This window comes from Lucilia sericata, unplaced genomic scaffold (genome assembly GCF_015586225.1).
Source record: "Lucilia sericata isolate MDLA Ls3-8-SP2 unplaced genomic scaffold, ASM1558622v1 Contig000675F_arrow, whole genome shotgun sequence".
NCBI classification, from domain to species: Eukaryota; Metazoa; Arthropoda; class Insecta; order Diptera; family Calliphoridae; genus Lucilia; species Lucilia sericata.
Window position 1 is genome coordinate 145,283 of NW_023994680.1, and position 16,986 is coordinate 162,268.

At 31.8% G+C, this 16,986-nt stretch overlaps 1 protein-coding gene across 1 annotated transcript; it reads left to right on the forward strand.

Moving 5' to 3' along the window:
• Window positions 1-3,963: 3,963 nt before the first annotated feature.
• On the forward strand, window positions 3,964-16,403 carry LOC119607204 (homeobox protein unplugged). The gene is made up of 3 exons (XM_037961020.1): window positions 3,964-5,177; window positions 15,422-15,648; window positions 15,737-16,403. The coding sequence occupies exons 1-3, from the start codon at window positions 4,256-4,258 to the stop codon at window positions 16,121-16,123; spliced, it is 1,536 nt and encodes a 511-aa protein (XP_037816948.1). The 5' UTR covers window positions 3,964-4,255; the 3' UTR covers window positions 16,124-16,403.
• Window positions 16,404-16,986: the final 583 nt, after the last annotated feature.

The following is a 16,986-nucleotide window of genomic DNA, read 5'->3' on the forward strand; positions in this document are numbered from 1 at the left end:
TCATATTTGTGTTGTGTATTAAATCGATTAATGAACATTTTGAGATCAAAAGGGTTTTTTAGAACTTAGGATACAATATTTTACTGGACTAACCAGTCTTACGCTCCCAAAAAGTTGATCACATGTTCTTCGATTAACTATGGATTTGTTTTTTAGCTGGATGAGTAACTAAGACCCAGCAGTTCGACAAAGGGTCAATGAAGCTGACAGTCATTTATACAAACCACCTGATTGGCTCTAATTCGACTTCACGAATGCACGCTTTGTAAACGAGAGTGAAAACAGTGACCAATTGAATGTCCCTATTGTAAATGAGAGTTGAGAAAGTAGTCACCTAACTGTCTCCAAGAAATTTAGAGAGAAGACTCTTAAAAAACCTTAAGCGAAAAGGTTTATTGTCATGTATTGATTTCCTATAAGAACAAGCACCTGTTGAAATAGTTAGACCCCTGAGTAGTTTGTGGCTAGGGGTACCTAAATAGGAAGTTAAATAGCTACTAAAGGCCCAAATAGACTACACAAGCGGCTTATCAAACATACTTTTTTCATTCGAACACACACTACACAAACATTGCTCCTACAAACACCGATTTTTTCACGTTTTTGTGGACTTGCAAAGATACAGATGTCAATTTTTCTTAGAAATGGAAATTTTGTGAAAATTTTGTTGTTAATGAATATAAGCAATACAAACGGTTTGACAAAAATTCAATATGTTTGTGTAAAAATCAAATTTTTTTAATTTTTGTACAAACGAACCGCAAGCATTTGTACAAACACGAAACACCCTCATACACTACACAACAGGCTTGTAAAATATTGGTATGTTTGTCAAGCCGCTTGTGTAGTCTATTTGGGCCTTAAGGTTTAGGTTTTCATCAATTTTGATTCTTCAACCTTATGTAATTCTTCGGGATCTGGTAACAATTCTTGAGAATGGACATTTTGTTTGAACCAAATCATGTATGGAACCATGTTTGTTATAAATAACCTCAAATATACATGTCTATGCTCATACATTTTCAATTTCATACATTTTCAATTTCAACATAAAATTAGTTTTTAAAAAAATTCCTTCAAATCTCTTCCGGCGAACTTCCATTTGTATAGATTTCTAGCAGACAAATGCACCATACAACAATATGGGCATTACTACCATTTCGAAGACCCATTGGGTATTCTTAGGGTTTATACTACAGGATTATCCTATTGCTCTTCTCCACGAGCATAGGGCCGCAGCCGCATTGTTCACTCTGGATTGAGTGTTCAAATGTCATTATAGGTACAAAGGTGATTCAAATATTTCCAAGTAATGGATACAGGACTCCTCCTTGTAGAGTGCCGTGGTTTGCCACTTTCGGGGCATTTGTTGCAGTAGCTTGAATAGGCTGGTTTATACCCAAATCATTTAGAGCCGAATTCGGCTTGGGGTGTACGTTGCTGAAAGCTTCCTACTCCGCTGCTCTAAAGTTTTTTCAGATATAGGTTTGATATTCATTTTTTGTTGTATATCAATCATACTTTCCAACGTTTTGAAAAGAAAGAAGGACAGACTGATCTGTCGTGTGATCGGACTTTGCACTTGGTCCAAGTTTCGGTTATATACGACCATTTGAGACAGGCGATATATACACTTATTATCCAAGGCATTAAATGTACACCATTGTATTGCAAATTCGCAGGTATAATATCATCAAGACCGGGTGATTTCAAGAGGTCAAAACTCTTAATCGCCCAGTTAATCCTATCTTCGTTTATAGATAGATTGGTATCAATTCCTTTTTTAAGGAGATTGCCAGCCTTGAAAGTCCGTACTCATTACAAACTGCCACACGGTCTCTGAATGCAACTCGGGACGGAGGAGTTGACTATAAGATCTTGCGAAGTCGACTGGACTCGGAGGATCCGTCTACGCCGCTACATAAATCTCTCCAAGATTTAAAAATTGCATTATCTATCAGCTTTTTAAATCTATTTACAGAGATCTTGTAAGACATCAAGTTTTCCGTTTTCTTTGCCTCATTACATAGCTTTTGCTACAATCTACAAGATTTCACAATGTCTGCGGACCAACATGGAGGTTTGTTTCAGCATTTTGTTTACATGACAGTGAAGTCGTGTGTTCAAAAGCATGATGTTAAAGCAATATATTGATGGTCAGGGAATGACCAGTCGTTTAATTCATGCCATCCCTTGATCCTATTATGACGCATAGAACGAACTTGTGTAATGTACAAAACTTCCCTTCTGTTTGAATCAATAAAGGTCGGTTCGGATCCTGATTTTAAAATATCAAGATTATTGCTTAAGGCCCAAATAGACTACACAAGCGGCTTATCAAACATACTTCTTGCATTCGCACACACACTACACAAACATTGCTCGTACAAACACCGATTTTTCACGTTTTTGTGGACTTTCAAAGATACAGATCTCAATTTTTCTTAGAAATGTAAATTTTATGAAAAATTTGTTATTGATGAATATAAACCATAACAAAAATTCAACATGTTTGTGTAAAAATCAAAATTTTTAAATTTTTGTAAAAACAAACAGCAACCATTTGTACAAACACGAAACACCCTCATACACTACACAACAGGCTTGCACAAACGTAAAATATTGGTATGTTTGTCAAGCCGTTTGTGTAGTCTATTTGGGCCTTTAGAATGAAGTTGGAAATTGACTCACATCTAGAATTTATGTCCGAGCTTCCTTAGACAGTGTGGTGGCCATTTGCATCAGCCTCCATGATGATCGCCATCTCAATGGATCAGCAGACCAAGTTGTTCGATGTTAAGACTTCTTCTAGGTACTATACAAGGCGACTAAGGTACTAAGGTAAGGCGGTCTCCTCCCCACCAACGCCCATACGGAGGAGCAGGACAGTCGAATCTGCTTTGGAGTTGAGAGATTAGTTTGAGTTACCAGCTGGTGTTGGTGCCAATGTACAACACTGTCACATTGGCGTCCTCCTTGTCTGAGGCAAGGAAATCGACCTTATCCACTGACACACCCGCTCTGTCAAAGAAAGCCTTAACCAACCAAGAGGTTGAATGAGTGTCCCTTTGGCTGAGTGAAAAATTAGTCTCGTATAATAACATCTCGTATACATATGTATGAATATATGTAGTTATTTCTAAGTTATTACTAGACTATAAGTAATATAAGGATAAGGATATACATATAAACATTGGGAACCTCTGGTATTAAACAACACAGCAACTAATTTGAGGTTTTATATTTTTAATGTAATGATCCATTAGAAATGTTGAAAACACAATTTACTGAAAAATAGGTATATTATTTTTTGCGTTTAAGTTTTCTTTTTTTACTTGATTCCTTATAAATTGGTCACTTAAAGCAGTCCAATTGTGCTTGATTATTAATGAGCGGGCGTGGTAATTTTCTTGTCTGCTTATAATTCGGACAATTTCATCATTATAAAACGAATCAAGCTGAACGCAATTAAGGCGAACAAAACACAAACAAACAAAAACATTAGAAAAAAAAATAAAAAAAAATAAATATCTACATATTTATACATGATTAACTAAACATAATTAGCCACAGGAAGGCGCATTTAATACATACAAACAAAAACAACTCAATGACAACAAACCCCAAATGTTATTGTTGTTTTTCCTTAAGAGTACCACAAACAAACAACTGCACTTGTTTATATCAACAACAACAATTTGTTATTTGAATTCTCATTGGCATGCGCCATATTGAATTTGTATACAAAACCAAGGAGGAGCCAAGAGCAAGTGAGCAAGCGGTGTTGCTATTCGTTGTACTCAAATATTGGAATGGTGGTTGTTTACGAAACATTCTCAAAGTGGGAAGTATGAACGCTTGTGTTGTTTATTTACGATTAGATGAATGAGTGAATGAAAGCTGAAGGTGGCAGACAGAAGGAAAAAAGACAGTGTGAGTTTGTCAAAGAACAACAACAGCGCAGTTAGTAGTAAGTACGTGATGTTTCCAAGCACCGGTTGTGCGTACAACGACAACATTCAGTACGTCAAAGACCTTTAAACGGTTCACTGCTTCGTGTAGAGTACGTGTGTAATTAACAAAAGTTTTAATAAATTTTATTTACATTTATTGATAAAAAATTAGTCAAATACAAGAGAAATGTTATAAAAAAAAACATACTAGATTATGCGGTAGTGAAAACCATCTAAGAAAAATAAAGTTTAAAAGAGTATAATTTTGTTTTGGAAAAGTGAATTAAAATAAGATTGTAATTATGAATAAAATGGATAATACTAGCGATAATATGGATACCATAACGCCAACAAAACTTACCAAATTTCCCACACCATTTACCATAGAAAGTTTAATAGCCAATCATCATCACCACCAACAAGCCCCCACAAACTCTTCAGAGGATTCAATGACTTCGGTGGAGGTAACGGAAGAATTAAGTGCCCGCGCTATGGTGGCTTCATCGGCTTTAGGTTTAACCAATTTTCCTCTCTATAACCCCTGGCTACATGGTTATTTTGCCCAAAATCATGATCGAATTACACAACTTTTTGCCAATGGCGGTGAATACAATATGCCACTTAACCTGTTAACGAAGGAACCAGCCAGTGCCAATGAGAGTTTAGGAAATACTAATTTACCAAATTCGCAAACTTTAAATCTCTCTAAATCCTCTAGTGATACAGAAAATCGTTTACCGTCATCACGTTTATTATTTAATCCCAGTTTCGGTTTAAATATTGCCGCCGCCTCAAATAATATCAACAATACTAATTCACCACCTATGACCCTCAACGAAGCTCTGCTCCATCAATCCGCCCTCGCCGCCAACGATTTAAATTCACGCCAACGTCTTGCTGAAATAATGGCTGCCAGCGGCTTAAGTGATAATGTACAAAATCTCAGCATGGCTAATCGTTTTGCCCAGAATATGGGTAAAGTTTTAACAGATGCCGCCGCCTTAACGTCTAATACCGTGCCACCCACTTTATTTAACCATCATATAATGTCGAATTCGCGACAAGAATCTTTGTCGAATAGTGCCAGTGTAAAGAATCACTCGGAGGCATCTTTGGATGTTGGTGGCATGGATGAGGATTATGATTGTAGCGGTGATTCTTGCAGTGATATAAGTTTGACAATGTCGCCACAGAATTATAGGACTGAAATGGATAAAAATCGAGGTAAGATTTTCAGAAGTAACGTAACGTTGAAATATCAACCACTTTTTGTTAATATGTACTTCTTAGTCGTTTAACCGGTAGAAATAATTTTTGTAGAAAAACTGTCAATTGAACCTTGGATAATTTTGAATACATACGACCGGTTTATATTAGGGATGCCAAACGGGACTGGCTTTTACAAATCCCGGGATTCGGGATTTTGAAAATTGCAATCCCGGGATCCCGGGATATTTCGGGATCCCGGGATTTTTCGGGATCCCGGGATTTTTCGGTATTTCGGGATTTTACGGGATTTCGGGATTACATGAATTTAATTATTTTATATATGAAAATCTTTAAATCATCATATTTGTAAAGAAAATTGTTTAATTTTGTGGAAATTTAACAGACAGAAGATATATTTAAATTAAAACAATCCAATTAATTCCAATTTTTAAATAAAAACTTTCAGAATTGAATAATTTCTGAAACTTTTTAAATACATACTTACTTCCTAAATAAAAATAAATATCAAGTTCCGAAATTAGACATAAGCACTTTTTAAAACCTCATACTGTTCCATGTGAACTAATAATTATAACAGATACCAATTCAATTATTCGAACATCAATTTAGAACCTATTCTTTGAAAAATATTTGGAATTTTACTCAAAATACATATTAGTTTTGGAACATATTATTATATTCGTAGTATTAATTTAAAATTTTAGGTGCATTCAGAACAAGGTAATTTACCTTTTTCGGTATCATTCAGATTTGTAGAAAGTTAGAAATGTAAAATCCTCTAGTATTGAAAAATAAAGTTTGTATTCGACTGTGCCGAAATTAAATACCCACCATCAAAATATTGTAATGTATTGATATTAATATCAGCATCAATGTGATTTTCAGAGGAGGTCCAATTAGGTTTTTTTGTGTCAATTTTGTTCCAAATTTGCAGCCCAAATAGAATGAGTCTTCTAACTCGTGTTTTCAGCTTACAGACACAGAATGTGTATACTTTTTGGGTCGGTCTACGACCAACATTGCAATGTGCTAACAAGTAAAAAGTTATAGTTGGGCGAAGCCTACCATACCCTACACCAGTTATAAAAATAAAATGTGATTTATTGTTCATAATAAAGCATCTAAGTTGAATTGTACCTTGCCTCAGATATAATTTAGCTATTTTTTGTTGAATAAAATTGTGTACATTTAAGTCATATTTCGAAGGGGGCTTTGCATAGGGGCTAGGGTCAAATGAGGCCGCATCATCAAAAAATACATCAGGGTCATGAAGGCTAGTATAGAACTTGGTTTTGCAGCTTTTTGTCGAGTTACGAGTATATTGAACATAATTATGAACTTAAAAACCCTATTTGGGGGGTTCAGTTGTATGGGGGCTAGGTCAAATATTGGACCGATGTTATCCATTTTCAATAGGATCCGTCTCTAGTACAATAGGAGATCATGCAAAATTTCATTGAATTATCTTCAAAATTGCTGTAGTTTGATTACAAGGTTTACACGGACGGACGGACAGACGGACGGACATAGCTAAATCGACTCAGAAAATGATTCTGAGCCGATTGGTATACTTTAAGGTATAGGACCAATATTATTGTGTGTAACAAACATCAACACAAACCCAATATACCCTCCCCACTAAAGTGGTGTAAGGTATAAAAACGAAGTGAATAAATAAATTTATATGTGCTATGTGTATGGACTCATACCACTTTAAAAAATAAAAGGTTCAAATATGTATAAAATTAGCTCTGCGGAATTTTGTTTTGCATGAGTCAAAAATAAAATAAGATCGTAATTTTCAAATTAATGAAAATTATGGCTCAAAAAAAGAAAATAAAAACAGTTTTTTGAAACAAATCCTAATCCCGAAAAAATCCCGGGATTTATTTTCCAAATCCCGGGATTCGGGATTTGCCAATCCCGAAAAATCCCGGGATTTTCGGGATCGGGATTTCGGGATTGGCATCCCTAGTTTATATGTAGCTCTCACTAAGGGAGATAGTTTAAGTTTGAAAATTGCATACAAAATTTTAAAACCTAAGTTTAATTTTTAGTGAGAGCTATAAAACCCAGTCTTCAATTATTTATCTGAACGGTTATCCAAATAAGTCGATTTTCGTATGAATCGAGCCACCTTTGACCCCAAATAAAGTATTCTTCAGAAAATAACTAAAACGTGCATAACTCACATATAAACACTGGTTTCGCAGCACAAAACCTTTATAAAAACTTAAATCTCTCCGTCGAATTTGAATTTGAGAATCGGTCCATATTTGATATAAGGACTTTATCAAAAAATTTTTCATCCATAGAAGTATTTCTAATAATCATATGATAGGCCAATCCCGGCTGTGACTTCTTTGTTATTCGTCACTTCAGGGTATAGAAAAGCTAACACGAATTCAATCGTCATAGTCTAAGTAATGTCAGGAGTAGTTCCTTTAACATTATTCTAGAAGTCGTAGAGAACGTCCCAGGTTTTCCACGATGACGTGAGATGTAATAAAAACATTATTTTTACTACAATACCATGTGATTTAAATATCTCCGAAAGATTATTTGGAAAGTTCTTCCAATTTACGAGAACATTTCCATACATGGCAACTCCTACTTTTATTCGTCTTGAGCTAGAACTAGCTCTATAGGAGTAACACAATTAACACATAACAAGTGAGAGGAGGAATAACTATAAAAAAAAATATTTGAGGGGCTCCGCGAAATTAAGAGGTCTGCAAAGCAAATAACGATGGGAACCCCTGCTTTAGAAAACGGATGTAAGTGGATTAGAAGTAATCTATTACAAAATCTGTTAATTCTTAGAATATCTAAAGGTTAAATAATAAGCCGAATATTCGATCCCTTTTGATCTAACAAAACAATTTATTCGAACATCAATTCATCAATGAACTTTAAAGTTTACGTTCAACCTATCGAGACTTGGGCTAAAAGTGGTTCTTAATAATCGCTCCGCTTTAAGGCCTACTTAGTCCATATCGGTGAAAGCGTTCTTGGCCGACTAAACCGATTAAACCATTTTCGACCGTCTGTCCTTCGTCTGTGCGTACAAACCAGGCATGGGGGGTAATGATTACACAAAGTAATTAATTACAAGGTCAATTACAATTACATGTAATGTGAAATTGAACAATAACCAATTACAATTTCTTGTAATGTGTAATTGACAAATAACTAATTACAATTATTTGTAATTGTAATTGAAGTTTTGCCATTTACAATTACTTGTATTTGTAATTGAAATTTTCAATTTCAATTACTTATAATTGTAATTTAGGTATTACTAATTACAAATTACATGTAATTATAGGAAACAAAATCCACAATTACAAGTAATTGTAATTGGAATTTCTTCAATTACAAGTAATTGTAATTGGCAAAACTTCAATTAGAATTAAAAATAATTGTAATTGGCAAAACTTCAATTAAAATTACATGTAATTGTAATTGGTAATGCTTCAATTACATTGATTACAAGGTATAAACCTTGTAATCAATGTACTGGTCACAATTATGGTGATAATTTCATTAATTTTTACGCGTTCATAACTGATTTTGGGCAACGTTATCGATACGAGTTGTAATCAGTTCATTATTTTACCGAATAGGTCTCATAATTATGTTAATTATAATAGGGAATTGAAAAAAATCTGCACAACTAAATTTTATAAGAAAAAATCTAAGACCATTTTGGACTGTAAGAGAACATTGACCGAATACTCTTCTAGATATTAGCTTTACTTCATGTGGGTACCACTCGGGAATAATCAGTAACGAAAGAGCGCATGAACTTGCTTTAAAGGGGAAAACCCAGAGGTAGTTAACCTGACGAACGCTAAACCGTTCGACGCAAAGTGGCTAAATAAAAAGTATGGGTATAATGAAACGGTAGACCAGTAAGATCCTATGGGGCAATTCTTACGAGAGCACTGGAGAATTTTCATTGTCAGGTTTTCGTCAAACTTATATTTAAATATCTTGGGAGCGATATTAATCCGGATATAACTAATACTGATTAGAAAATTCTTCGAAATTATGTGCAGTTATAAACATTAAACGATAATGCATTCATAGATCACTATACATATAAGTTTTTCCAACAAACTTTGTCCATGGAAAGGTTAGATTGATTTTTGTCGATTTTTGTTAACTTATTAATACTAGTGTAGCGCTGATTATAGACAAAAATATTTGTTTGTAAACATAAATTCCTCCACCAACTTTTATGAGGATCGGCACATATTTGACTCTAGCCCCCTTACAATGCCCCTTTTATATACCCAGTTTTAATTCAATAAATTAAGGTACAATTCCTCACAAATACTTTGTTATAAATAATAAATATACTCATGTAGGGTATCATATGGTCTGCCAAGTTTATAAAATATCCATTATTTTGATAGCAAATACCGAAAGCTATGTATAGACGGTTGTCAGACCTTACAATGTTGTCAGTTCTGGCAATGTACTGACAATGAGAAATTGGTAGCAACAGGTAAAACAGTTTTAGACGATTGTAAGAAAACCTTTGTCATATTATTATCTGGCAATGGTAACGTAGTGTGTTTACACGATTGTTAGATGTTTGTCAATGTTATTGTTTTACAAAATACCTTTTCTGACAACATTGCAATACAGACATTGTAAGTTCACACAGTTGCTAGATATTTCTGAACATTTTTCTAACAACATTGTAAGATCTGACAACCTGAAGTAACATTTTCTGTTGCAATAATGCAATTTTGAATTTGCTAATTTGATTGTTAAGTTTAAAACTTAAAATAAATGTTTGATTAATAAGTCCTAAATACCTATAATACTGCGAATTTTCTTAACTCCTGTAAGGGTTAAGCACAGTGATATCCATCTTGTATCACACATCAGCCTTTTCCTTGCTTTTGTTTGATTAAAAATTGTCTTTTCAAAAATGTAAATGAAACTGCTTTTGAAAACTTAAATATGCATTATAATGTTTTAGTAGTAAGTATATCATTTAAAACTTTTTCCTTTACAAATTTCCTTTGTCATAATTAATTAAAACACTTAAATTAAAGTTACAACAATAGAAAATAACAAAAATTAGCATAATAAACCATTAAGAAACGCAATGTTTAATGTCAATCAAAAAGAAAAACAGTTTTAACTCTTGCAAATGCTTATCAAAAATCTCTGACATGCTGACACTGCTACACTTCAACTACTGCGTCTAATAACGCTGGGATGAGCAGCGACAAATGGTTAAACAGATTTAAGAAAACAAAAAATTAAGATGAATGTAAAAATTAAAAATCATATTTTAGCAAAAAAATTAAACATTCAAGGGGATACAAATAACAGCTAGAGCAAACACTACGATGACGAATGTTGATTAAATGTAAAATGTGTGTAAAAAGATGACGTTGACGTCCATTCATAATAAATATTAAATTGGTTGGGGAGGGTTAACGGACAATAATAAATATATCATTCGCTTTCCATATAAACAGGATTCTTGGCAACAATAACAACATTGATAAGCATAAAAATTCACTTTAAATTGGTATAAATGCGATTTTTCCAGCAAAAGAAAATACAAAAAAACATTAACAATCAACATCGTCATAATTTTATTTTTATAGAAGTGTTGTAATGCCAACAACAAACACATTTAAAAGCCAAATCAAATTGAATGTTAATATTTTTGGTGTCGTAGTTGTTGTTATTGTAGTTACAAATTAAATATTCATATCTGACATTACGCCGGGGCTCCATACACCCCACACACACACTTAATCGTGCACCATTGTCTACTGTCATTATTTAAACCACAATTGAAGCGACTTGACGTCGCAGTGGCATATTTTATAAAAAATTAGGGCAAACATTTTCTATTTTATGGTTGTGGTTGGTTGAAAAGATTGAAGTAATGTAGTATTTGTGAAGTTTAGTTTAGACTATGCCATTGGACTAATATTTGTAGAAATTCCCAAGAATAAATACATATCGAGGGACTATATTCAATAGTCTCTATCTAAAATAACACAAGTTTTCAGGAGAGTAAATAAACTGTTTATTTAGCTAGTTCGTGAAGATTTTTGAATTTTTTCTTCTACAATATATTTTTAAGACCATATTCTAAATCGTTATATAAAAAGAATTTAAAATTTTGCATTATTTGCAGAATTATTCACAACTTTATATCAGATAGAGCTTTTTTCTACGAAATAATTTTTTTACAGCCTTCAGATAGAGAGTTTTTCATAGAAATATAATTTTTTTATTCGATTTAATATCAATAAATATTATATTTTATGCAATTTAATGAAATAATAGAAACCAAATTGTTGAAAAAGCAACAGATTATAAGATTTTGGTCCAAAATCAATGTTATATGGTTAAACACGGCGATAAAATTAATCAAATTAGTATCATAATGTGCGATATCTCGAAAACTATTAAACCGATTTCAAAAATTTTTGCGGATTTGTGTTCAGTATTGCCAAATTAGTAAAAACACTTGTTTTGCAACAGAAAATTATCCAAAATAATAGAGTTTGAAGCAATTTTTGGATGAGATAGAGAGTTTTGCATTCAGAATTTTTCTTTTTATAAGATAGAGAAATTTACAAATTGCTATAAAATTGCCAAAAAATATTTTTTTCTTTTAAAATTTATGTCACTGATGCGGGATAGTTTGCTGGATATTTTGCCATCAAAATCTTATTTTCATGAAAATGACAGATAGAGACTATTGAATATAGTCCCTCGATATGTATGTATATTAAAACAAATCGGTTTTTTAATAATTTTGGAATTTTACGAGTTTTTCATAATATTTTTTTAAATCCAAAATCAATCTATAAAAAGTCGCACCAACAATATGAAAAATAAGTATAAATAAAATAAAGTTATGGAAACTATATTTATATTGTTAAAATAAACCTGTGATAGATAGATGATAGATAGATAGATAGATAGATAGATAGATAGATAGATAGATAGATAGATAGATAGATAGATGATATATAGATAGATAGATAGATAGATAGATTAGATAGATAGATAGATAGATAGATAGATAGATAGATAGATAGATAGATAGATAGATAGATAGATAGATAGATAGATAGATAGATAGATAGATAGATAGATAGATAGATAGATAGATAGTAGATAGATAGATAGATAAGATAGATAGATAGATAGATAGATAGATAGATAGATAGATAGATGATAGATAGATAGATAGATAGATAGATAGATAGATAGATAGATAGATAGATAGATAGATAGATAGATAGATAGATAGATAGATAGATAGATAGATAGATAGATAGATAGATAGATAGATAGATAGATAGATAGATAGATAGATAGATAGATAGATAGATAGATAGATAGATAGATAGATAGATAGATAGATAGATAGATAGATAGATAGATAGATAGATAGATAAAGATAGATAGATAAGATAGATAGATAGATAGATAGATAGATAGATAGATAGATAGATAGATAGATAGATAGATAGATAGATAGATAGATAGATAGATAGATAGATAGATAGATAGATAGATAGATAGATAGATAGATAGATAGATAGATAGATAGATAGATAGATAGATAGATAGATAGATAGATAGATAGATAGATAGATAGATAGATAGATAGATAGATAGATAGATAGATAGATAGATAGATAGATAGATAGATAGATAGATAGATAGATAGATAGATAGATAGATAGATAGATAGATAGATAGATAGATAGATAGATAGATAGATAGATAGATAGATAGATAGATAGATAGATAGATAGATAGATAGATAGATAGATAGATAGATAGATAGATAGATAATAGATAGATAGATAGATAGATAGATAGATAGATAGATAGATAGATAGATAGATAGATAGATAGATAGATAGATAGATAGATAGATAGATAGATAGATAGATAGATAGATAGATAGATAGATAGATAGATAGATAGATAGATAGATACATAGATATATTAGGTTAGGTTAAATTAGATTAGATTAAATTAGATTAGATTAGACAACAGACTAACCTAGAAATATACTACACAACGAATTGGAGTCGTTTCTAAATAGTAGATATCGAGGGACTATATTCAATAGTCTCTATCTGTCATTTTCATGAAAATAAGATTTTGATGGCAAAATATTCATCAAACTATCCCGTATCAGTGACATAAATTTTAAAAGAAAAAAATATTTTTTGGCAATTTTATAGCAATTTGTAAATTTCTCTATCTTAACAAAGGAAAAATTCTGAATGCAAAACTCTCTATCTTATCCACAAATTGCTTCAAACTCTATTATTTTGGATAATTTTCTGTTGCAAAACAAGTGTTTTTACTAATTTCTATACGCTGAATACAAATCCGCAAAAATATTTGAAATCGGTTTAATAGTTTTCGAGATATCGCTCATTATGATACTAATTTGATTCATTTTATTGTCGTGTTTAACCACATAACATTGATTTTGGACTAAAACCTTATAATCTGTTGCAATGTCGAGAAGATCATCGTACTAATTTTGATGCCATTGGTATACTTAAAGTAGCACGTTGGTCCAATATTTCAATGCGCCATGATTATGTTCATAACCATAACAATTCTATGCCACTGTGCCATGAGCATATAACAGTTTATTTTGAAATCAGTAATTTTACGAAAAGCTACTGCGTTCGAGCCTTTTTCCAAGCAATATGGTTCAAAAGAACTTTATTACTTTAAACAAATCATGAAATGTCTGTATTAAGGGTTGTTTGCCTTATACCACTATGGAATACATACAAATTCTTAGTGGTTAGTGTGATGACAACAATGAATATAAATCTCTGACTCTAAAATTAAGTCAACCGTGTAAGTGCGAAACAGAATAAGTAAATGATACATTTAAACCAAAATTCATTTAAGTTGTTTTTTATATGTATGTCTGTCTGACAGTCTTTCTGTCCGTCATATTAATGCTTGAAATTATGTACGTATTTTAATGCTTTGTTTTATTTAATAATAATTCATGTCAAGTGAAACGTATCAATTTTTTAAGTTAAACAAGTTGTTTTGAAATTGAAATCAAAAAAAATCTCAAATGTATTTTTGTCTTGAATAAGTTCAAGTGTATTTTTTAATCATTTGCTATGGTTCATTACAAATCGGTTTTTTTTTGGGGAAAGAAAATTATAATGAAGTGTAGGGATAAATGAGCTTTGGCCGCCTTTATTATGATAAATATTTCCTGTTGTTTAGATTAAAAATTTTTAGTTAAATTTGAAAATGTTTGTGAGTATCCGATTATAGTTTAAATGTTTATATCTTTAAATAATCTTCCAAGTAACTATCTTCTATTGCAACAATTACGAAATGAGTATGATATGAAATTTATCAAAAACATAACTTTAATATTTTGTACTGATTAGCTCACATTTGGATATAGCAATCATAGAAAGTTATCTCCTAGAAATCACCTTAACTCGTATAAATCGTTTGAGAAGTATTAGTCTCCAAAAAGACTTGAAATACAAATACTTACTACTCATAATCGTATTAGCGACCAATTATGGAATTTTAAAGGGAGAACTTAGTTTTGTTGGTTACTAGTCAAAAACAGGTTAAAACCCACATCTCTGATCCATAAAATCAGATACTATATGCATCAGAATTTATATCCCAAGTTCCCTTTCTTAAGAAAAATCTATTCGGATATCAATTTAAAAACCAACTAAGTACGAATATACCTCTGACTTCGAATAAGAAATGGGTCTATTCTTAACTCAATGAAACCGTTATGACCTGATCCCAGATTTGAATTTGTCAAAAAGTATGCAAATTATTAGGTTCCTCTTTGAAAGGATACAATTTGAGACATTTATTTGGTAGATAAACTCGGAAAAAGTCAAATTTTTTTTGCCGAAATATTCATTTAATTTTGGGATTTGTGTGAAATAGAATAAATTTGTTTTGCTATAGGTCAAAATACCAATCAGGAATTTTTCAAAAATTCCGGGTTTGATTCTCATTATCATCACAAAGCCGACGGGGAAAATGTTCAATTGATGTACAGCGAATATTAAATTAATAGATTGGAATTTTTAAATATGTGTCCAGTGGATCTAGTAGGAACTTTCGAACTACGTACAATACTAAAGTCCATTTTGAAGAATTTCTAAATTAAAACTAAAAATTCTTTAATATTTTTGTCTTTTTAGCCTACACACACTCAGATAGCGAAGACTGCTCCGATGATGATGGAAATTCGGCGGGTAATAAAGACTCCAGCAATGGCAGTGGGCAAAATTCAAAATCCCGACGGAGAAGAACTGCCTTTACATCGGAACAACTATTAGAATTAGAAAGAGAATTTCATGCGAAGAAATATTTAAGTCTGACCGAAAGAAGTCAAATTGCCACTAGTCTGAAATTAAGTGAAGTACAAGTAAGTGACGAAATCTTTAACGTTTAATAAAATAAGAAACTAGTTTTTAACTGTATCCCTCTTACTCTTTTTGTATGATTAATTTTAGGTAAAAATTTGGTTTCAAAATCGTCGCGCCAAATGGAAACGCGTTAAGGCTGGTCTATCCTCACATGGTTTGGGTCGCAATGGCGCAAGTGGCACAAAAATTGTGGTACCCATACCCGTACATGTCAATCGTTTTGCCGTGCGTTCACAGCACCAACAAATGGAGAAAATGTGCCTAAGCGGTCCTAAGCCAGATCTACGTAAAAAGATTACCTCCGACACAAGTGGTTTTGAGAAATTTAGCGGCAGTTTAAGTGTCACGAACGCTCCTAATACGGTAAATAATACACCTGCGGCAGCACTAATGGCAGCGGCGGCAGCTAATTTAACGGCTGCCACCACGGCCGTAACGGGTACACTAGCGTTGGCACGTAGTAGTATCTATTAATATTATTTATTTATTAGTCTAAAATAATTACTATTTAATTTTTTTTTTCATTTTAATTTTCACATATAAATATCTATGTATGTACGTACTGTGTTAGTTTTATAAGAATTTCTTTTAATTTTTAATTTCTTTTGTTAATTTTGTCTTGTGTTTTAGTATTATACATTTAAACATTTAAGAAAAAAATCTACACCAAAATTGTAAATATTCATATAAAAAAATACATTTACATAAACAATAAATTGAAAAGTGAACAAATATAAATCAAGCAAATATTTAAATATTTCTTTCTGTTGTTGTTTTCTTTTTACAGGTACAATTTTCATTGCAGTCATTGTCTTTGGTATTTTTCAATTCGAATCTCTATAATAAAATTAATTTATTTATAATTGAAAAGAAATAATTTTATTTAAAAGCCAAAAACCAAAATACCTTGACAATTGTGTTTTTAATACTTTTTTTGCAATTAGCATTATTTTCTTAATAATTTGCCAAGAGTTGTTGACATCATTTATACAGAAATTAAAAATATATTCGTATGTATTATGTATGATATGGACCGGTGCTCAATGTAGATAATTATTATGAATAAACATACATATTAATGAATTAAATTCTTGATAGTATTGGTATTATATCTGAAACTTCTACGTTCAATCTTTATTTACGAAAACTCCCGCTGACCTGAGTTCAACCATAGTGCTAAAAGCTCTATACGAGCAGCACTTTCGAGTTTCTTATTGCTCCTAGGGGCAGTAAAACCTTATGATCGATCGTTAAAAGCGTATAGGATAATACAAGTTCTTCAATTCCGATGCTTTTCAAAAACGACGAACATGCCCCGAACCGGTTCATATAGCTAA

What these genes read in the sequence shown, in the direction of transcription:
- LOC119607204 (XM_037961020.1), top strand. Translation starts at nt 4,256, where the DNA reads ATGAATAAAATGGATAATACTAGCGATAATATGGATACCATAACGCCA. An exon ending in TGAAATGGATAAAAATCGAG is followed by an intron (nt 5,178 to 15,421) that starts GTAAGATTTTCA and finishes TTGTCTTTTTAG; the next exon opens with CCTACACACACTCAGATAGC. An exon ending in TGAAATTAAGTGAAGTACAA is followed by an intron (nt 15,649 to 15,736) that starts GTAAGTGACGAA and finishes GATTAATTTTAG; the next exon opens with GTAAAAATTTGGTTTCAAAA.